The following is a 23,572-nucleotide window of genomic DNA, read 5'->3' on the forward strand; positions in this document are numbered from 1 at the left end:
CCAGAATACAGAGCAAAAGTTGCTATGAAAATTAAGTATAGACAATATACGCATGGATGATCTTAAAGGTCCCTTCAAACCTAAACTATTCTATATGATTCTATCAGCTGAAACCTTTCCTATTTATTACATGAGGCACTTCTATATTTGTTAAAACATTTCAGAGGAGTAGTAGGAGATCAAGAAATCAGTAGACAGAATCATGGAACTTCTGACATTTTAGCCTAGACAAACAGTACTGAAAAGTACTGTCCACTACTTTCTATAAAGGATTGCACAGATATGAAAACACCTCAATCTTATAGTAAAAATAAACTTCCTGTGAACTTTCTGAACAAATGGGGTCACTAAAGTGTTTTCCAGTGACAGCACTGATTTCTTTTAGCAGGAAAAAACCTTGCAAATACACTTTTGGCTAACCATTCCCAGCCTAGGTGAATAAACGTGCAATTTTATTGCGTATTTTTTTTCTGGTTATGAAAACTGGGACTAAGAATGGCTGGCATGCCCATGGTTGCAACACTAATCACTTGTACCAATCCTGGTAAGACCTATTTTATATTTCTTTCTGGTGAAATCTGCCAATCCACACTTTGAAATAGATTAATTTTTAGTACACAGCTGTATAATAGCACATGCAAACCAAACATATTAGAAGAGCTCTGGCATTCTTGGGAAAGAGAGGAAATCTGAATACCTAAATACCTTCAACCCTATTTCAAAATGAAAATCACATGAGAACCTTTGTTTTACACTTCAAAATACAGCAGTGGGGAAGGTGGGGGTGGTGGTGCAAGGGTGTTTTGGCTTGCTTACTTTTTAGTAGAAATCAGCTAACTACCAGTCAGTACGACTGTACTGTACAGTGATGTTTTCCTCCCCTTGAGATACTAGGCTCCACCCTCACTCAGACTTCAGACTCAGTAGAAGCTGGCACTCCTGAGCACACAGCTCCTACAGGGCACCCTACTGCATTGCCTTGGCCCCAAAATCTCACCACCTTTGTTTTCATTTTAATGCTCTTGATTCCTGTGCAGCTGAAAATACTAATGTGGTGGGAAATATTAATATAGTGCTACAAGGGAGAGAAAGCAAGAGAATTCACTAACAAGCCTTACTCAAAACCAGGGGAGCACCAATGTGTGTAGCATGCAAAGCATCTCCCTCCAGTATCTGGAAGACACATCTGTTGTGTTATGATAATACAAAGGAAATGCAGGGAAAATCCTGTGACTCCTGGAGATAGCACAATCTGACTAGGCACCTTCCCAGAGCTGTCTTTGTGACTGCTCCCCAGCACAGAGAGATGGCTAAAGCTCTTTATTAGTAGCTCTACCGACATTATATGTAATATTATTAATATTAATAAATACCATCATTAAGACTTTTTTGTTGTTTGCCCTAGGAAGGGGAGCGGCACCTGTCAAAGCAGAACCTCTGCTGGGTCCCACCATCCCCAGAGGATGTCTGCCTTGAAACAGGGGGCAGAAAAACAAGTATCTACTCCAGAGAAGGTGATTCCGGCATCAGAAGGGTTGAGATCTGCTCAGTGGTGAGAGGCTATTAACTATTAGACCTTCCTGCATAGCCATTTGTTTCCAACTCTTTTAATATCCCATTTACATTGCATAAATCCCCTGGCTGATTCCAGTGACAGAGTTGCACTGAGCTTTCCCCTTCCTACCATGACTAATCTTATGGAGCAAAACAGAAGGTTTATTTTTTGAAGCACTTTGTTTTAATCTCACCCACACCACATTCGATTTTCTTTACAGTTACTACTTTCAACAAACATTTTAAAAGCCTCAGCCACCACCGAAGAGGTTCAAATAAACACCTCAACCTATAAAACAACTAAATGCTGCAAAGTATATGTAGTTTATGGTGGAGATAATTTAGTGTATATAATCAGAGTTTCAATTTCCTCCTAGAGCATAAGAGTAGGACAAATTATTTGTGGAAAAAAGGACAGAAATAGTAGAAAATAAAGCTTTCCTAAGCACCAATACTTTTCCGTGTCCTAAGAACAGGTAACGTGCGTTAACTAACGTGTGTAGTGTATTATACTTCATAACTTTGTGTCAGAACTCTAGCTATGTTCTTGTCTTGTGTCCTTACATGCTTTTTTGGGATATAACTTGGAACAGTGATATTGAGAGTGACCTGAAGAAAATTATAGTGCCTGGGTATTATCAACATCTCCAAAGGGAAAGAACAACACTTCAAGAAGGTCAAGGTAGTATAGCAGTGTTGGAGTGCTCCCTGTCCTTGACTAACCCCTCTCTACCTACGATGGGAAAAGCAAAGGAGGATAATAAAAGAGCATGATTGTAACAGTGTTCTGTTGAAACTAAAGATTCATTTTTGATGAAATATATCCTTTCTGACTCCCTGATAGCCATTATAGACATCATTCTCACAAATTACCTTATTCAAAATGTTAAGGAACATCAAAATAAGAATATGGTGTAGGATGTCAATGACTGCAGATTCTTTTATTTTAGTGCATTTTAAAAGGCAATACTACTTTTTCTGGATGTTTTTCATGTTCAGAATATGAAAAATTAATGACTCCAACCCTACACAATTATTCTCTACATTTTATAGCTACTCTGATGTGGTAATCCAGAAAAAAAATTCTTTTTTTTTTTTTTTAAATCAAAATATTGAATACACTTCGTATATACAATATACAAAGTGTATATAGTATCTTCATCACTTGTATATTTTTCTACTTTTCCTTGCACTGTAATGCTGACCTGATTTTAAAAGTCAATGTTATTTTTATAAACTTAATAGATAGTGTTTATCTGCAGTGCCACCTTAGGTCCTAATCAAAACAATATTTCAAATTACAAAATTTGCTGAACTTTCCCTGTATTACTCTCCCAGCATGCTCCCAAGGAGGGTTTTGTGCTATCCTTTGACCATAATCAAAGATGCCTTGTCAAAGAGCTGTATTACTAAGGTGTTTCTCACCAAATTCTTTTGGGGAGTTTCAACAGTATGAAATGCTGCTTTTCAATCTGCTAGTTTTTGATTTGGCCTTTTTGGCATTATGGTAGTTCCAAAAAGTCTAACTGACATCAGAGGAAAACACAGCCACAGACTAAAATGTTGTGGCTTCCTTTCAAAGGCAGGCAGTCTCAAAAACAGAGAAATCCCACTGTTCAATAAACAGACAACATTTCACTGGGGGAAGAAAAATTTTTAGCACTTTCAGGGAATGACATTTCTGTAGTTATGCATTAAGACTTCAAAATTCAGCATGGAGTTTTTCTTTCTAAAAACATCACGGTGGTAAAATACATTTTATTCTGAACCAATACATCCTGAGGTAGATGAGTGAAAAGAATTACACAATGTAAGAACTGCTTGAAACAATTATTCAGTAACAAATGGACTCTTGGTCTATAACATTGTATAATGTAATTTCTGATAACGGAGCTTCAAGCATTCCCTGAACAGACTATAAAATCTTAACCTTTAATAGACTATACAGAAACCACAACTATTACTATGCAAACCATTCTTCTATCAAAATGCAGGTGTGTGTATCATACTTCAGAAAAATAGCTGAGTAAACTGTTTCCTGATCATCACTATATGCTGTGTATTGATCTAAAATATTCAGGCAGCATTAGTTCTTGAGAATGGGAAGGAAAGCAGTCATGTGAGTACAGAAAATACAAAAGAAGACTCTTTGGTGTACATGAACATATGCACAAATTTCAAATTCTCTACAAATATAAAAAAAAATTCCAACTACAAATTAGCAGTGGAGGAAGCATTTCAAAGTATTTCCTTCTACTCTTCTCCTGTTGGTATTTAAGTTTTTAATCAACCAGTAAGTAAAAGTCAAAAAATGGCTTTTCCATAGTTAATTTAGAATTATAACTAATACCATGCATTAAAGGCATAGCAAGGCACTGGTTAATATGCTGAGAGTTGGAGGAATTGTACCATTCTTTTGTGTAAAATACTAAAAAAAAGCACAGTTGTTTAGCAATTTATCTTAAATTACTATTTCTAATTGCAAGAAAGTTTCAGATTAGCAATGCTGTTCTGACTCCTTCACTCTGCTAAAGAGTAACTGAAAACAATACTTTTTCAAAAGAATTCTTAGAGCTCTCTGTTACTCTGGCATTAAAGTATCTATGACATCACATAAAGGAATGGTATCCATTTTGTTTTTCTAAAGCTATTAGCCTTCAGAACAAAACCAGTTTGCCATAATAAAATCTGTTCTCCCCATCCTACACTCAGCTACCTTAGCACCTGAGCAAGCCAAGAAAACATACAAAAGAGAAAGGAAATAGGACAAAGAGAAAGAAGAAAGAAACAATATATAAATATTTATTAGTAATTTTTCTTATTTTTTTAATATATATTAATCGATATACATTTCTCAGCTCAATTACTTACAAATAACTTATCTGCAGAATCAAGTAAATCTGTCAGCTGCGGAAGTTTATTTTTCCATGTGCTATCTTGAGATAAGCAGGTCTGTAATATTATATTTCCGCTGACATAATTGTGCATGAATTCTGATCTGATTTACTATTACATGGTGCAAAAGGTGACACATTTTCTTTAATATAGCCTATTAGAAAAGGAAAGGAATTGCCAGTGTATGAAATCTAAAGAGCTTGATTGAAAGAATTCTGGGACTTGGAGGTCAACACAGTGGAAAAGTAACTTGCTCAACTACCCCAAGCACTAAGCACTGTGACAAGCAAACTTAATACCCCAGTGCATTTACTGAGACAATCAATAAAAACACTGCACTATCAGACTGCTACAGCTGTATATTTACCTACCATATCATCTCAACTGCTCCTGAACCAGTCAAACATGCATTTGCTGATCATGCAGATAACACAGACACCTCACTGGTCCTTTAGTCACATTTAATACAAAGTCAGAATGCTAAAACAACCATTTATTGCTTTTCCATACGCCATAAATTCTAATTTTCAAGTCTATCTGAATTGGACACTGAAGACTATATTCAAAGAACTACTGAGATGGCAAAGCCAACTGCTCTGAAATTCATGTATGGGAAATTTAAGGTAAACTCTGCACATTCCTACTTAGATCCTCAATCCATACCTGTTACCCCAGCATACATGCACCTGGGGTTTTGTGGCCTCTCCCTGCCTTCTTGCATTCTCCTGATGCAGGTCTCAGCATCCTCACATCCCTGGCTGCTCAAGGACTGGCCATTTATGCTCCTTAAGTTGTCTATGTTTATTTTTGTATCTTATTTCTGCTACTCTTTCTCTCTGTTCCAGGTCTTGTTCCTACAGACTCCTCAGCTCAGAGCTGCTTCAACAGGGTTCATGGGTGGGCATCAGTACTCTTGCATGCAGCTCAACAGAGAAGTCAGTAAATCCACACAAAACCCATCGCCCTCCTTGGCACTTGGTCCCAGTTCTTGACCTCTCATGAGTCCAGGCAGGACCAGCCTGGACACACTTCTTACCTTTGGAACTTTTCTAGTAGTTATCAGTTAACGCATAGAATTCCTATCACAGAACAAAACAGAAAAAGAACAAAGTAGTTGTATGCACCATTTGTCCAAAAGTTTTATGCTAAATTTACCTCTTAATCTGCCAGCAGATTACATCTGAGTAGAGGCAGACTGCTCTGTACCATGCTGTGTGATGTGCCCTAGAAGTTGCTGCAGAACACCAACTTTTTAATTCCATACCACATTGCTCTAGGATGAGCTTTATTCTTAAGTACTTTGGGCACAGGTGCTTCTTTCATTTTGTCAGGATTTTATTTTTGCCTAGATGATTTGTCCTGTAACTTCATCACTGATCCACACGTCAACATTAAGTAAACAATACAATTTTTTCCACTGATGCACAGATGTTTCAAAATGTAAACAAAATGCATCTTGCATATTGTTTGCCAAATCTTGCAGTTTATTTTCCCGCATTCTGCTATTTTCTTCCATAAAGCACAGCAAAGCCTGATCAACTGTCCTGGAAATTTTTGTAGTTGAGATTGCAATTTTCCTCAGAAGCCTACCCATGAAACCAAAGACAAACACTTAGCTTAAGCTGTGGATTTTCAGCTGTGTTGTAGTGCGAGCCTCAGCATCAAATCTCAGTTGAAAACCCAGACTGCAATACAGCATCCATTTTGCACACAGCCATGTTGCTGAGCACCCTCTTCTCTCACAGCATCACCTCTGCCACTCATTCATTCTTATTCACATACACTGCATCAACTACATGCTCTACTGGGAACTGGGCCCATGCCGCACTTATCTCACGCTAGCACATCTCAACCATCACTTTTCTCTACAAGGCTTCCAAAGTTGTGTTTCCATGTGTTTGCATGGCCAGGTTTTGGAAGTGGGCGGGCTACAGAGCTGGCCTCTATGAGAAGCTGCTGGAAGCTTCTTCTGTGTCTGGCAGACCCGATGCCAGCCAGGATGAACTTATCACTGGTCATGGCTGAGCCCACCAGTGGTGACAGTAATGCTCCTGTGAAGAGGCATATTTAAGAAGGAAATAAAAAAAGATATTGCACAGATGTTATTATGGCCAGGGGAAAATGAAGTGAAAATATGTGAGAGGAACAGCACTGCAAACACCAAAGTGAGTGGAGAAGGCGCAGGGGAAGGTGCTCCAGGGGCCAGAGCTGAGATTTCTCTGTGGCCCCAGATGATGACCACAGTGAAGCAGCTGTGCCCCAGCATCCCATGGAGATCCACAGGGATGCCACACCTGCAGCCTGGGAAGGAGACCCAGGTTGGAGTGGGTGGATGCCTGAGAGGAGGCTGTGACCTTGTAGAAAACTCGTGCTGGAGCATGGTCCTGGCAAGGACCTGCAGACCCATGAAGACAGGAGACCATGGTGGAGCAGGCTTCCTAGTAGGACTTGATAACCCTGCAGGGGACCCACGCTGCACCGGCCTGTGCCTGAAGGACTATACTCTGTAGAAGAGTGACCCATGTTGCAGCAGTTTGTGGAGAATTGCTGCCTACAGGATGCACTCAGGGTAAAGAAATTTGTGGAGGATGGTCTCCCGTGGGAAGGACCCCATGCTGGAGCAGGGAAAGGACTATCTTTCCTGAGAGCAGTGGCAGGAACAACCTGTGACTAACACCTATTCTCCATGTCCCTGGACTGTTAAAGCAGAGGAGGTAGAGCTTGGGAAGGAAAGAGAAGTGGAGGTAGTTTAAAGATTTATTGTACTTCTCATTATCCTGCTCTGATTTTGTTATTAATAAATTACATTAATATCCCCAAGTTTAGTCTCTTTTTCCTTTGATGGTAATTGGTGAGTGATTTCTCCCTGTCCTTATCTTAACCCACAAATCCTTTTGTTGTATTTTCTCTCTCCTGTCCAGCTGCAGAGGGGAATGATAGAACATCTTTGTCGGGTGCCTGGCATCCAGCCACGATCAACCCACCACATCGACACATTATCGTCTCTACTTCCTGTGGGACTTGAAGGAAGATTTGTTGTATATTACGGGCTCTACACTTTGCTGTAGAAAATGCTCAAAAGGCATCTCCCCAAAGGTGTTTGGGACTGTTCTTTGGAAGGTTAAAAAAATGGCATTTGAATAAACCTGAAGAAACATTCAGGTGGCTGGCAAATCAGTGACTACATGGCTTGCTCAGAGTTGCAAGTGGTTCATGGCAGTAGTTTAAACAAAACTCAAATCTCATGATTCTGTGTGAAATGACTTCAAAGATGTTAGCGAATGAAGAATGGTGATGGTCCATTCTCGTCACTTTTGAAACCACATAACACTAAGGTATAAAGCAACTTGAACACATAGGAAGGTTTCAAAGCAAACCCAGCACTAAAGGGCTCTGGTTGTTTCCTTTCACACTCATTATTTCTCTCTTCATGGAGAAGACATACAGACGTTTTTAACTACATACTAAAGCTACTTTTTGAGGGCCTAGGTGAAAACAGCCCTTTGCTTGGCCACAAAGAATTTAAATCTGCTTAGTTACATTAAGAAATAATATTAAGTGTAGAGGGAAAAGTATGTCACATTCTTAAATAGCTAACATAATTTAGACATATCCTTTATTTGATTTAATAATTTATTGAATTATACTTGGATTAGGAACACCACCCACACTATATTGGTCACAGGTGAGCAACACCATGTACAAGGGTAAGTGTAATTCATTCAACAAGTTAGACTGTTCTGGGGTAATCCATATAGTTATTACATTTCACATCTTTCTGTGTCAAAGCTTGCTCCTGTGTCTTTAAGACCCTGGAAATGAGAATCTTGTGTTGTGTAGGGGATGTTTTTAGGGGCGTTCTTAAACCCAGCCCTCCTGGACAGCTTCTGGCCTTTTTCCGAGTACTGTTTGCTTGTTGGCCCTTTGCTTAGGCAGAGGTTTAGTTCCCCTTTATGGGTTCTCTCTCTTTTTTTTTTTTTTTTTTTTGGGTTTGTTTTTTTTTTTTGGGGGGGGGGGCGGGGGGTTTTTTGTCCTTTTTTCTCATCTCAGAGAAGCTGCCTCGGGGCAATTTCCACAGGCACCCACCTGCTGCTGCCAAGCAGGCCAGCCCCTGCTGCAGTGCACCGATGGTGCCTAGGCCAGGACAGCAAACCACGAGTCACTGCCACAGCCCGGCCCAGCCGCTTTGTTTTGCTTGTTGCCCTGTCTCCTGCCACGAGGAAGGTGAAGTCCCTCCCTGAGTTCTAGCCCCTTGATCCAGAGAATACCAGCTGGGGCTTCAGCCATCAGGGAGATGAGCAGAGCCGGGAAGGGGCAGGAGGAAAGCTGACAGCAGCTTTCCTTCTGCCCTTCGAACCATGAGTGTGACTGCGGAGCACCACCTTGGAGGTGAGGGGTGTCCCCAGCATTTTTGGGCCTCACTTTGGTCTCGAGATACAGCAATTTTGCTGGTTTTTTTTTTTTTGGGTTTTTTTTTTTTTTTTTTTTTTTTTTTTGCCTATTGCTGTTATGCTTGCTAGTGAACTGCTGTATTTTCACTTATCTCTACTTCCACTCATTCCTTATTGGTGGAAAAGGACTGGTTAAACCTATAAAGGAGAAGACTCATTCCAGAGTATTCTTTAAATTGTCTCAAACCAAGATATAGACCCCCCAGGGACTATCACACACACACACACATACACACACACCACACACACAAACAAGAGCCCTCCTCAAATGCTGAACTTCAGATAAAAGTTTCAGATTCTGCTCTCATTAATTCTTACTTCACTGATTTTGATAGTATTTCAAGACTGCACCAAGACAAAGAAACCCGATCTCATTAAAATTAAACTTTCAGAAGGCTGTCCAAGTACCTGTTTTCAAAGATGTGTATGTTAATGATGAAGACTATGATGTCCCAATACAGGGCAGGATGAAAACTGCTTTTCTGTGAAGGTTGCTATGCAAATGCTCCACATGATCCAAGGTATATCTGGGCAAAGGTAATTAACTTCATGGCTGTTATTTGGAGGTGATCCAATGATCAAAACCAGCAGATTTTCCAGAGTGCACACTGAAGCAGTCTACACCATCAACCCATATACTGTGTACAATTTTTATAAAAACTACACACCTCGTATTAGCATCTCTGCATGAATAACTAAAGTGAGCTGAAACCAAATTGTACTGAGAAGTATGACTTCTGCAGCCATGTACTGTGGATTGCCCTGTTGTAGAGATTTTTTTACATACACACTGTTTTATAATCAAAGCTTTGAAAGAATAACAGATTCATACATAGTTACACTTTTCACTGGAAGCTGCTGTTGGTTTTTTATTTACGATTAGTATTTAGATGCTATGTTCATGTAGAATTTAATGGTGGAATCAATCTATAGGTGGACCAATAGATTTACTCATTCTGGAATTTTAACTCCACCCACTCTTTTTCTTGGTATCATTTCCCCACTATTTATTTTATAGAAAATAACTGCCACTGTAATAGAACACAATCTTATAGAATATAAAAATGTAGGCTACATTGGAGCTATCTTTCCTCCCCCGACGATCTCTCAGTAAAAATGCAGGGCATGCTTCTGAGATAGGTTACAAAAGTGTCTTGGCTTGAGAACAAAGTTAGTACCTCTCAGCAGCAATGGTTAAAAGCTTTAAAACATATTTTAATTTGACTCAACAATAATTCACTGCAAAAGCTTCTAGTTATCTTGAAGTACAATACCATTGACTGGGAACTGCAAAGAATTTTTCAAAGAATGAAAGGCTAAAGAGAGAGTAACCAAATGTGCAAATGTTTTGAATATTTTTTCTTAATAAAATGTTTAGTGTTAAAGCAAATGTTAAAATAAAACAGTGTTCATAATGTGCATCTTCCTCCCACTGTGCCCGCAATGGTAGCAGTTTTCACTGGCCCTGTGAGAGGACTTCCAGCAAAATGCTGACCTGAAAATCTTTGAGATTATCTGAAATCTTACCTGGAGCTTGTTAAAAGAATAAAGCTATGTGAAGAACATATGTGAACTTCTTAAAAGCTAAATCCTAGACACACAGACCAATCTTAGATACATAGACTATGCACATTCACTGCTACATTATTATAACTGCAAAAATCCTTTTGACTGTTGGTTGATAACTTGACTTCATGTAATTTAACTTGTTGTAATTCTCTAGGGGAATGGTTTTTTCCAACTCCCTGGAGTTTCCTTACCACATAGAATGACCATTCCTTCCTCCCCTGACCCTACTGGCTATGGTCCAACTATGTTTTCCCTGAGCGGGGGGCTATATAATGCCTCGCATTTCCTTGTTCTCCCTCTTTTCCCCCTGGAATTTTGAAGTATAAACGCCTGGGACAAAGCTCCTGGGGAAAGGGCCTCTTCTGACATCTTTATCTTGTCCTTGGTAAAAATTCCCTCCAAAGCCTCCTAATAACTGAATAATCTCAAGCCCCTGGAGGTGGGCAGGGGGTATTTTTACAGTTGGCGCTCACATGGGTTTTATGAAATATTAGAAGCCCACGTCGTACCTGGAGCCCCTGTTTAGGAGTCTCAAAAAGCTTCTGAATAGTTCAACTACCCTCACACCTATCAGCTGTTTTTGCATGGCCATGGGGTGGGGAAGAGGCCGGTAGCTTGCTCCACGCCATGCAAGTTGGCTCAGGATGAGAACTACTGACACTGCCCCATGGTCCACGGGACTGGTAAGATTCCACCGTGTCGCGGTTCACCCAGGTAGAGCTCCTAGCTGGGTAGAATCTTTGCCACTGGATTGGGGAAGCGGCTGTCTGAGGGAGCTAGGACCTCACAGAGAAGCCTTTTTTGCATAAATCGCGCTTGCTTTTTTCCTTCGGCTTTTTGCTGGCCAGATGGGTGCAGGGCGCACGGGGTGACCTCGATCGGCACAGACTGCGTTTGCGAAGTTTTTCCAGCACAGAGTGAGTCCCAGAAGCCAGATTAGGGTGGCTGGGCACCCCCCGTGCCCACAGAGCTGGCAGGAGGCGGTGACGCTGCTGCCGGCACAGCGGGTGCTCCCCCCGCCCAGTTCCATTCTCTCAGCAGAGAGCCCAAGTTGGGACATTTGTGCTGTGTTTTTCTCGTGTCGGGGGGTAGATAGTTTGGACAAATAGTCTTTAAAACATCACGAAATATGGGCATGCGATTATCTGTCCCTCGGAAGAGAATGCTAACACACCTTAGAAATACATTATCAGATGTTAAAATACCTAAAAAACTACTAACATCATTTGTCCACTGGCTAACCACTGAAATTCCAGATTCTGATTTGCAGGATTTAAATTCTGCTTCTTTTTGGGATAAAATTGGACAATTACTAACTCTAAAAGTTGAAAATGGTGATATAAAGGCTTCTTTACTTATACCGGTATTCCTGCAAGCCAGAAAACATTTACTAAATGCATATAACAACAGTAAGCCACGGATAAACCATCCGAATAATCCCTCCTTCTTTCCAAACTCGTTTGTGGCTGACCGGGAGGGGCTTAAGCCCCCCTCCCAGGAACAGGATCCCGGTATAGACCATGTCGGCACAGAACTGCTGACTCACCCACAGAAACACGTGGAGGGGAATAATGGCAGACTACACGTGTTGAGTTCCCCTCAGAATTCCTTCTCCTCCCTATTTCCTGCCCCTACCCCATATCCCCCACCCAACCCATACATTCCTTTGACTGCCCCGCCTCACCCACCCTCCCACTGTTTACCCCTCCCCCCAAGTTACCACAGTGATGGGGACGGGCCGCTCCCAGCCCGCAGCCCCAGCGGGGATGGGGGGGTGGGGAGCCGCTCCCAGCCCACAGCCCCGGCGGAGATGGGGGTGGGCCCCCCCCCCAGCCCACAGTGACGGCGGGTACAGGGTGGAGCCGCTCCCAGCCTGCAGTCCTGGTGGGGACGGGAGGGAGCCGCTCCCAGCCCGTAGCCCTGGTGGGGGGTGGATTTCCCCCGTGGCAGAGGGACAGGAACAGCTTCCCCTGAGATTCCGGGATGCAGGAGGGGAGAGGCTGCATCTTGCCAGACCCCAGGGGGTGGGGGAGCAGATACCTCCTACTTCCCTGGGTACTGAAAGAGCTGCAGAAATTCCAACAACTCAGACCGATGTGGATGATAGCATACCATCTGTTACACCGATTACTTATCTGGGAAAGAGCAATACTAAGAGAACTTATCAGCCGTTATCCTACCACAATAAAAAAGAAATTTGCAAAATACAGAGGGAATTTGGGAGTGAAATTTATAAAGGCTTTTTGAGAGTAAGCTTAAATTCTAATGAATTGGTACCAGCTGACATAAAAGATTTATTTAGAATCTTGTTATCCCCCTTGGACTTTGATTTGTGAGAAAATATGTGGAAGAGGGCATTGTCTATACTATTACAGGAGATCTACCAAACACCTGGAGAAACCAAAGACAATGATGGCTATGGTATAACTTATGACCATCTCTGTCGTGAGGGTGCCTTTTACTCCCCTGAACAACAAACCAGATTATTATCCAAGTCAATTTTAGATAAGATATGTAAGGCTGCAGAGAAAATATTTTGCCAATTACCAACTACTGGAATAAAAGGCAGCTATGTTAATCTAATTCAATCATCTTCTGAGATATTTTTGCAGTTCGTCAATTGTCTAAGGACGCAGGTGGAAAGACAGGTGCAAGACCCACTGGTGCAGGCAGAATTGATAAAAGAGATGGCTCAGAGGAATGCCAATGAGACCTGTCATAGAATTATTCTCAGCATTCCTCTCAAACCATCGCCCAGCCTAGCACAAATGATAGAAGCCTGTACCAGAAAAGCAGAATTTTTCCAGGCACCTGAAAGGAATGCAGGACTGGTATAGCCACGGCCTGCAGCAGCTGCAGCACCAGGACCGAGGAGGCAACCAATGCCACCAGAACAGCTGCAGCACATCATCTGTCTTCGCTGCAAAAAGCCAGGACACTTCTCCAGAGCCTGCCCACAAAACCAGAAACAGAAGTCCAACAAACAAAAAACCTAATTTCTTAGCGCACACCTGCAGTTAATATCCTTACGCGCAAAGATAAAAATATAGCGGGACCTGCACCAACTAAAGCATCTCACTTAACATAAAAGGGGGAGGAAGGGACATGCGGTGTGGGGGTGGAAAAAAATAAAAATGCCAAATGCTCAACTAACAAGCTTTGGCAGCCGCGAGGCCGAATAAGGCTCATGACTACCAAAGATTTTCATTTCAGGTCTACCGATTGGACTGTTGTTACAGTGGATGTGTCAAATACCTCACAGGACCTGAAGGTTCACGACATGGAACTGGACAGTGAGTATTTTGTTATTGGGGACACAGCACACACACCCCTACAGATTGAGATAGCTCCTATGACTGTTAAGGGAAAGATAACAGGCCTGATGCTGTTGGCATGTGGCATGCACCCACCATTTTACCTGGCAGAGGGGCAAATTCTTGCCCAGGCCATTCCCGTTCCAGCAGAGATCACAGCAGATGGAAAATCACCAGAAGTCTACTGGGTGGAGGTGGTGGGAGAAAATAGACCCTCTATGGCGTGCAACGTAGCCTATGGCTCAGAGCGCCTCCATGTGGAAGGTGTGTTAGACACGGCCGCAGATGTCACAGTTATACCTAAGACCATGTGGCCTGCACATTGGGAATTGCAACCTGTAGCAGGTAAACTTCAGGGCATTGGAGGAATCGCATTGGCAAAAATTTCAAAAAACACAGTGCAAATTGAGAGACCTGACGGATAATTAGCTAGTGTCCGTCTGTTTGTTGCTGAATACAAGGCCACCCTGTGGGGGAGAGACACCATGTCCCAATGGGGAGTCCAATTGGTTGTTCCTGAGACACCCCAGGATTTTTGAAAATAGCCACTGTGGAGCGCCCTACCCAAAAGTTAACATGGTTGGATGATACCACAAAATGGGTAGCACAGTGGCTGCTAAGCAAAAAGAAGCTTAAGGTGCTTGAGGAGCTTGTGGAGGAGCAATTGGCCCAAGGACACATAGTAGAGACAAGTCCTTGGAATTCCCCAGTCTCTGTAATAAAGAAACCGGGAAGGGACAGGTGGAGATTTCTCCATGATCTCAGAGAAACAAACAAAGTTATAGAGGACATGGGAACACTCCAACCAAGGATGCTTACACCAACAATGCTTCCTCGAGACTGGAAATAGACTGTTCTAGATATCAAAGATTGTTTTTTCCAAATCCCTTTATACCCAGAAGATGCCCCAAGGTTTGCATTCTCAGTTCTTTCTATTAACAGAGGAGCATCAATGAAACGCTATCACGGGAAAGTCTTACCACAAGGTCTTAAAGTGAGTCCTTTTATATGCCAACAATTTGTAGCCTCATTGCTGTCTCCAGTGCGTGCCGAGAGAAATGATGCTATCATACTGCGTTATGTAGATGATCTGCTCATGTGTGCCCCCAATGACTCAATACTCCAACACACACTTGACCTAGTGGTTAAGGTTTTAACCTCTGCTGGATTTCAGTTGCAGGAAGACAAAGTTCAAAGATGCCACCTTGGAAATACCTGGGTTTGGAAATCACTGCAAGGACCACTGTTCCATAGAAACTGGAAATTGACTGCAATCCCAAACACTAGCAGATCTCCACTCCTTGTGTGGGTCCTTGAATTGGGTAAGACCCTGGCTAGGCCTCACAAATGAGGATCTAGCCCCCCTCTTCAAATTACTGAAGGGGGAGAGGGAGCTGGTTTCTCCCAGGGAACCGACCCCAGAGGCAAAGACTGCAATCGAAAAGGTACAGAAGGCCTTGTCAGAGAGACAGGCTCATCGGTGTGAGCCAAACATGCCTTTCCATTTCATTGTTCTAGGAAAGCTGCCTCATTTGCATGGTTTGATTTTCCGATGGATTGAAGAGGAGAGAGATTCACTCTTGATCATAGAGTGGGTCCTCTCTCTCCAAAGATCCAAGACCATCACAGAGCCACCAGAATTGATAGCTCAGGTGATTCAGAAGGCCAGGGTGAGACTGTGTGAATTGGCGGGTTGTGATTTTGCATGCATACACCTCCCGGTCAAACTTTCTGAGGAGGGAAAGAACTCCCCTGAGAGAATGACCAAAGAGATGTTTGAGCATTTGCTCCAGTGCAATGCCAGTCTCCAGTTATCTGTGGACAGCTACAGCGGACAGATATCAGTCCATGCCCCATCCCACAAGTTGTTCAATGAGGAATTCCACCTCATTCCTCGTGAGAAGAGGAGTCGGAGACCACTCAAGGCTCTCACAGTGTACACGGATGCATCCGGGGCCTCTCACAAGTCGGTGATGACTTGGAGAAATCTGCAAACACAGCTTTGGTAAGCTGATGTTGAGTTTGTGGAGGGATCACCCCAAGTGGCTGAACTGGCCGCCGTGGTAAGAACTTTTGAGAAGTTCTCAGAGCCAATTAACTTGGTGACTGACTCTGTTTACATGGCGGGGGTAGTGTCCAGAGAGGAGCAGGCCATGCTCAAAGAAATAGAGAATGAGCATCTCTTCAGGTTGCTTTCAAGGCTAATTTATTTAGTCTCTCATCGAGAACATCCGTTCTATGTGATGCATGTAAGATCACACACTGATTTGCCAGGTGAAATTGCAGATGGGAATCGTCAGGCAGACGCCCTTGCTGCCCCAGTTGAAAAGGCACGTGTCCACAACATCTACCACCAGGCAAAGCTGAGTCACCAGCAATACCATCAAAATATGTCAGGTCTGATCTGTCAGTTTCAGCTAACATGGAGTCAGGCTCGAGCCATTGTGGCCACCTTCCCAATTGCCAGCTCCAGGCCATACCATCGATGGGCGTAGGGGTTAACCCCCGGGGCCTTGGCAGGTCTGAAGTGTGGCAGACAGACATCATACACATTCCTAGTTTAGGTAGTCTCAAATATGTTCATGTAAGTATCGATACATGTTCAGGCACAGTCTATGCCTCTGCCCATGCAGGAGAAAAGTCTGTCCATGCCAAGCAGCACCTAGTGCAGGCTTTTTCAGTGTTGGGGATTCCAAAAGAAATCAAAACTGATAACGGCCCAGCGTATGTGTCCAAGGAGTTCCTGGAATTCATCCAGCAGTGGGGAGTGGAATGAAAAATTGGCATCCCTTACTCCCCCACAGGTCAAGCTGTGGTTGAGCGTGCACACCAGATGCTCAAGCAGGTCTTGGCTAGACAGAGTGGTTCTACTGCGTGGATGTCTCCGCATCAGAAGCTCTGCAAAGCCTTTGTTTACCATCAGTTTTCTGAACTGTTCATTTGAAAACATGAGTTCACCGGTGGTACATTTTAACAGTGGCAATCAGTTCAAATTGTCTCAGCATCCACCAGTCTTGATTAGGGACCCTGAAACTTGGGAAACCAAAGGTCCCTATGAGCTCGTGACCTGGGGTCGTGGCTATGTGTGCGTGACTACTCCCTCAGGCCCTCAGTGGATTCCGCAGAAGTGGGTGAAATCTTTTGTCCCCAAAAATCCAGCTCCAGCAGAAGGGGATGAGAGGCAAGTAGCCACTGCTGCAAAGAGAAGATGCTGCCGGGTGAAGGAAGAAGAACCCTCCTCGGTCTGGATTCCTTCTGGCAGAAACATAAACTTTGACTTGTTTTAAAAATGTTTGGTTTTCCCTTGTAGAGAAAACCTACCTCACACTTAACCCTGTGATGAACCCCATCCAAGTGGCCATCTTGCTAATGCTAAACAATCTGGTAATGGCGTGGATCATACCTCAGCCGTGTCAAAACGTCTGAGTGACCCTGGCACAGATACTTCAGCAGGAAAGCATATGTTTGTCCACTGCAGCAGCAGAGAATCCTATGTCCACCTCTCTGGTAGGAATTCCATTGCAGGCTGGAGAATTTCCAGGGCATTTGGACAAATGTAGGTCCAATGAAATTCCAGAATCATGCGCCCCCCGACCACACAATGATCAGCAGCAGCAAGCTGTGATGATCGGGAACCCCTTAGAGGAGTGGGTGCGAAATGAGCCCAAGGTAGATCAGGAACCCCAAGAGTTAGAGTTATTGGGTTCCTCCCCTGCGTTCTACTGCATACATTTCTCCGTCATTCCAAAACCTCAAAACACTGACGAGTATCACTATATAAGACAATTTCGTGGGGAGTTCACTGCAAAAAGATGGTGTCATAATAATAGTCATATTGCAGCTGACAACCCATCTCACTCAAGTCCCAAAAGCCTCCCTAAGGGATTGTTCTTGATTTGTGGGGATCGGGCGTGGGCAGGAATTCCATCTCAGCTTCTAGGAGGGCCTTGTGCCATAGGGCAGTTTTCCATATTGACGCCCAACCAAACTCTAATTGGTGAATGAATGCACAAAAACAAATCAGCAACCAAAATTCAGAAGAGGAGTGCTGACCAATTGGACCCAAATTGTGATTCAGATATTTTCCATTGGGCTAAGTCAAAAAGAGTTGCTGTGTCCCTGTTCCTTCCGTGGGTCGCAGCAGCCAAAGCTCTAGGTGAATTGGGCCATCTAGAGTGCTGGGTGGTCAAACAGGCAAATTTGACGTCCACCGCCATCAGCTCTCTCCTAGAAGATGAGAAAATTACCAGACAGGCAACGCTACAAAACCGTGCCACTGTGGACTTCCTTTTGCTCTTGCATGGACATGAATGCCAGGAATTTGAAGGACTCTGTTGCTTGAAGGCTCCAGACGTCCGTGCTGCCCTTCGGAGCATGAACAGCTTGATCAGACAAGTGAAACAAGAATCTGAGGATTGGGTCAAAGAACTGTTCAAGGGCTGGGGAGTCACAGGATGGTGGATTTCTATAGTTAAAACAATTTTGTTATTTCTTGCTATTCTTTTCCTTGTAACAATTGTGTTCGGGATCCTACGCCGTTTGGTTTTCAAGGCTATCAATGGCCTCATACTTACTACCTCAGAAGTCAACCACATAGAGTTCACAAACCTGAAACAGTCTGACTTCCCCACCAATTGTAAGTGGTGGGAAAGCTCACATGCCTTGTCAAAATGAATCCAATTATTTCTCGTAACTTTGTTAAACAAAAAAGGGGGAATTGTTGTAATTCTCAAGGTGAATGGTTTCTTCCTCCTGACCCTTCTGGAGTTTCCTTACCACATAGAATGACCCTTCCTTCCTCCCCTGACCCTATTGGCGATGGTCCAACTATCTTTTCCCTGAGCAGGAGGCTATAAAATGCCTCGCATTTCCTTGTTCTCCCTCTTTTCCCCCTGGAATTTTGAAGAATAAATGCCTGGGACAAAGTTCCTGGGGAAAAGGCCTCTTCTGATATCTTTATTTCATTGTTGGCAAAAATTCCCTTCAAAACCAATAACTGAGCAATCTCAAGCCCCCGGAGGTGGGCAGGGGTATTTTTACATTAACTAACCCTTATTTGTTAAGATATTGTACAAGCCAGTGTTTGGGAAGTAGGTAAAAGAAAAAAAAAGAAATCAGATTAAACCGTACATTTGTGGTTGGCATAGGTTTAGCAAACATTACAGAACATATGGAATGCAGAATCCAGTGCTGTTTCTTGGAAAAACTGGTATTAAATGAAGGACAAATGCCTGAGCCAAACAAACTACATATTTTTCAATTCCTAAATACATAACAAGACAACAAAAAAAATGAGGAAAATGGGTTCCACTGCTAAGAACCACTTTTTAAGCAATACAAGTAGCATACCAGCTGTTTTCATTATTATTCATATTCCAAGTGAACATGAAAGGTAATATTCTCCAGCAAAACACTACATCCTGTGGTGTTAAATTTGCCTTAAATTAACAGTCCTGTTTTGACTGCAGCAGAGGGTGAAAAAAGTTACTAAAATCCGAAACATCAGAATGAGACATGGTAAGTGCAAATCTATCTTGTCAGACTCCTCTCAGTATTACACACCATTATTAATAAAATGCAATATATTAACTAATTTCATGTATTTTGGCATTCATCATGCTCAGTTTACTACTTCTGTAACTCTGCAATTAAGTTAGGGATGTTTAGCAATGTCTCTCCATGACACATAACCTACATCAGTGCATGCCCGCACTGAGGTCCTCATGTAGCAAGTCACTGATATCCAAGTCAGCCCTAAAGAAAGACACTTTTCATAATCTCCCAACAATCTGATAAGTGATAACATATGGATTGGTTTAGGTAAAGCCTGCAAGGAGTCTTTACTAAATGGAAAACAGGTGCTCCAGTTCCATGCCATGTAATACCCTGTTGATGATTAAGTCCAAAGGTTATAGGGCTAATAGCTTCCTTGTGGTAATCGGGGAGGAAAGACACTGGCCATGGTCAAACAGCTGGGGCATATTTTACATATTTGCAACATATGCTTCAGTTTTAATGAAAGTAAGGTTTTGGCACATTTATTAATCTTGTAACTTTCTTTGCATATAGGAGACCCATTTTCCTGTGTTTTCTATTATACCACATGAAAAAACAAGAGAAAACATAAAAGCCAGAGGCCAGTACCAGCTGGTGTTACAAAATATGCATTTGTTTTCTCACGAAAATTAATTTTGCACATGGCTTTGAGAAAACACACATGAATTACAGTAACACAAAACTGCACCCCTCCATTTAGACAAAAGATGTTAGAGGAACAGCAGTAGTTAAGAGAGTATGTCTAGTGCACCAGAAAGGAAAAATAGCGCACTAGGTTCTAACAACAAACAAGTTAGTCCTAACCATATGCTTATTATTTAATATTTAACCTAGTGCAAAATAATGCCCACTGCAAACATACTGAATAAATAGAATAGTCCATACATATTTGCTTTAAAAAGTGTAGGGTATTTTTCCAATTCAAACAGCATATTTAATCTTGAGAGCTCAAAACAGTTGCAGTAATGAAGACAGTGTTGAATTTACAAAAATCAACCTTAGCCCCTTCTGTATAGAAAACCAGCTCTTAAATATTCAATAAAAGAGCTCACTGAATGCACACGGTAATGTCAGTATTCACTTCAATTCAACCTTGGTAACTAGATCTAGAAAAATGTTTGAACTCTGGTGTCAGTTTGAGAAAGCTGAATATTAGATCACAACATTGAAACCTAGAGTGATATTTCTAATTAGGGGTGTTTGCTCAGAGAATCACCAGAGAACTGGGGCAAGGGAGGAGCTGCCCTCTGCCCTCATCTTCTCGTTTAAAGGAGTTTGTTTAGCAATTTCCAAAACCCACTAAGCAATAACTGCACAGGCTGGTTTAAACTACAAGCAGTCAAGTACTATTCTTTGTGGACTAATCACAGTGGTTAAAATATCCAGGAATACACACACTACTGGTATGACACATTTGTACCAGATCTAATACTAAAGCAGAAAGAACAGGAGAAAATGGCCTCAAAGAGATAGTAAATCAGCGTTTATCGGAAAACAAATGATGATTCAAAGCTAGCATATTGAGATAAAATTCAAGCTCTCCACAGCTACATGATGGACTTTTACAATAAATCATATGTTTTATTGCTAGAAATGGACGCTTATATAATTTAGCACCAAAAAACATCACGTATGTGTTTTGTAAAACAAGATTTTGTTTGTACAGTATTATGAAATTATGTAGCTAACAATTTAGGTGATGTATAGAAGAATTTCACATAATAATTGTAAAATGTTTGACCTGGCAAAGAAAAAAGGAAAATACTCTTTTTAAAATCATCTGTTACATCTTAGGTGTTAGCTAACAGAAAAATAATCATTGAAGGGATTAACTAATCACACTGAATTTTATGGCATTTCAAATGCTGCTGCCAGCATATGAATTCTTACAGTGGAGTATAAATGTACATTTCAGCCAGAAAAAAAAGGTCAAGAGCATAAATTAAAATGCACTGTTTTCCTCCTCTCAGGAAAAAAAAATGCTGTATTACAAGAGAAGTGGGGGAACATCCATGAAGGTCAAAATAATCTGAATTTTCATACAGAGTTGTTGTAAAACTATCTATTTTTTCCTTTTTATTTTCCTCCACAAATATCACCCTTCTGATAGGAAAATACCCGCAAGAATTGGGATTTCTTCACTCATCTCACCAGCAAGGCATCCCCCCAGTATTAGCCATTGCGTCAGTGGTGTAAGGTCATTCTGCTTTATTTTCTTTGTGCTTTCTCTCTCTCTGGGGGAAAACCAATCTAAGAAGTCCCATGGCTTGGCTCACTAATATGTGGAAATGAGTGGCTGCTTACTGTGGTTGCAATCCTCAACCTAATAGCAGCGTCTAAACTGAATCGTGTCCACTGAAACAGGTGAATGATCTGCTGTGGTTTCCCAGCTTGCAGGACCACAATGCAAACTTCAAATCAAATAGATGTCCATGAAAATTGTGATTATTAAAATGTCATTTGGAGTGCAAAACATTCAAGACATTCTTCCATCCACCAATTCTTTGAAAATTTTAGATGTCAATATCCCATCCTTAACCAGGATAGAGTTGCTATTTCCACACGATTCTCCCCCTGAAGTGCAGCCCTATTTGTACTACTCAAGACAGGAGGAATTTCTGTCCTTTAAAACCAGTTGTTGTTGCAGTTATCTTCACAAGACCTATCAAGTTCCAGACAGGCTGAGATATTCTTGTTCCTGGCAGAAAAAAAATATTTGATCCAGCTCTGGACCAAAATAAGAAAAAAAAATAAAAAAGGAAAAGGATGAGGAAAAAGCAAAAATAAGAAAAAATAAAAGAAGGAAGAAAAATAAGAAAAAAAAAAAAAAGAAGAAAGGAGAAGGAGAAGGAGAAGAAGGAGAAGAAGAAGAAGAAGAAGAAGAAGAAGAAGAAGAAGAAGAAGAAGAAGAAGAAGAAGAAGAAGAAGAAGAAGAAGAAGAAGGAGAAAAGAGAAAGGAGAAAAGAAAAAAAATGGCAGAAAGAAAAAGAAAGAAAAAAAGAAAAAGAGCAGGATTTATAGACCTCTAACCTTTCCCTCAACACACTATAGCATTATTAGGATGATAAACAGCTCTGACCAATTTTCTGGACTAAAACACATCAACTCCTTTTTTAACTGTCGGTAAAAACAGTGTCATGTCTAAATTCTCACATCCCCAGACACCAAAGTGCTAGGAAAGATAATTACCTTGTCATCTCTGTCATCCTCTTCTTCCTCATCCTCTAGCATGTCCTCCACTACCTGCAGACAGAAACAGTAGTAGTTGTCATCATTTGAAAAGAAAGAATTTGTTCTGTCAATTCTAAGCTTTTTGTAGATGAAAACTTTATTAACATTTGAAATAAATGTACAGAGGGAAAATGTACAACTAGGAAAAAACACTTGATCTAGTGATTCAAATTTAGGAAAGTGTTACAGCTTTAATTGACCTACATTGGGGAATTATATACTGAAAACCCTTCCATTGCAAAATGCTTGCTTGACAATTGAAGTATTTAAAAGGTATTTCAAAATTCAATATATGCCTGCTTTAACTAAAGGAATCCTTTGTCAGCTCCACTGGTGCCTATGCAGCACACACATGCTCACTTCAAATTTATGGTTAACTACATAAAAGGTCACCACTTCTAATAGAATTTACAGTATTCACCAAGAGATTCTTGAAGAATACAAAGCCGGAAATAAATTCATAGTAGTTTATCTCCTTACCATGTTCAACAGTGATATATACCATATGCTTTATCAATATTAGCCCTGTGTTTCTTCATTAATAATTTTTTACAATCTGTGCATCTAACTTTATGCACATGAACTACTAGCTGCACGTGCCACATCTGCGTGTATGTTTTTCCATAAATAGATTTTCAATCCAACACTCTGAAATATATACATTAAATTCCTTCTCCAAATATTAATAATATTAATCATATTATCAGTATTAAATAAACCACTAAGTTTAGTTTACAGAGAGATCAAATGATTTTCCACAGATCGGCCATGGCAGACTCAGACTTAAAAATCTCTCATTACACTGTGATCAATGACCCTAAGAGGAAAATTCTCTGTTGATGGAAAGAAAGTTGTACCTCCTCATAACTAAAAAATAGCATGCATCTTTATATCTTTATGTGTGTGTGTGTGTGTGTGTATATATATATATACATATATTTACAGATAGATAGATAGACATATATAGAGAGACATATATATATACATACATACATATATATA

At 41.4% G+C, this 23,572-nt stretch overlaps 1 protein-coding gene across 1 annotated transcript in view; it reads right to left on the bottom strand.

Moving 5' to 3' along the window:
• Window positions 1-23,572, bottom strand: part of MCTP1 (multiple C2 and transmembrane domain containing 1) — a 252,660-nt gene that overhangs the window by 24,582 nt on the left and 204,506 nt on the right. Inside the window, 1 exon segment of the mRNA XM_066181289.1 lies at window positions 22,529-22,582. Coding sequence (XP_066037386.1) covers window positions 22,529-22,582 — 54 coding nt within the window.

The sequence above is a fragment of the Chamaea fasciata genome, unplaced genomic scaffold, assembly GCF_029207755.1.
Source record: "Chamaea fasciata isolate MVZ Bird 193981 ecotype frontalis unplaced genomic scaffold, bChaFas1.0.hap1 SCAF_4, whole genome shotgun sequence".
NCBI classification, from domain to species: domain Eukaryota; kingdom Metazoa; phylum Chordata; class Aves; order Passeriformes; family Sylviidae; genus Chamaea; species Chamaea fasciata.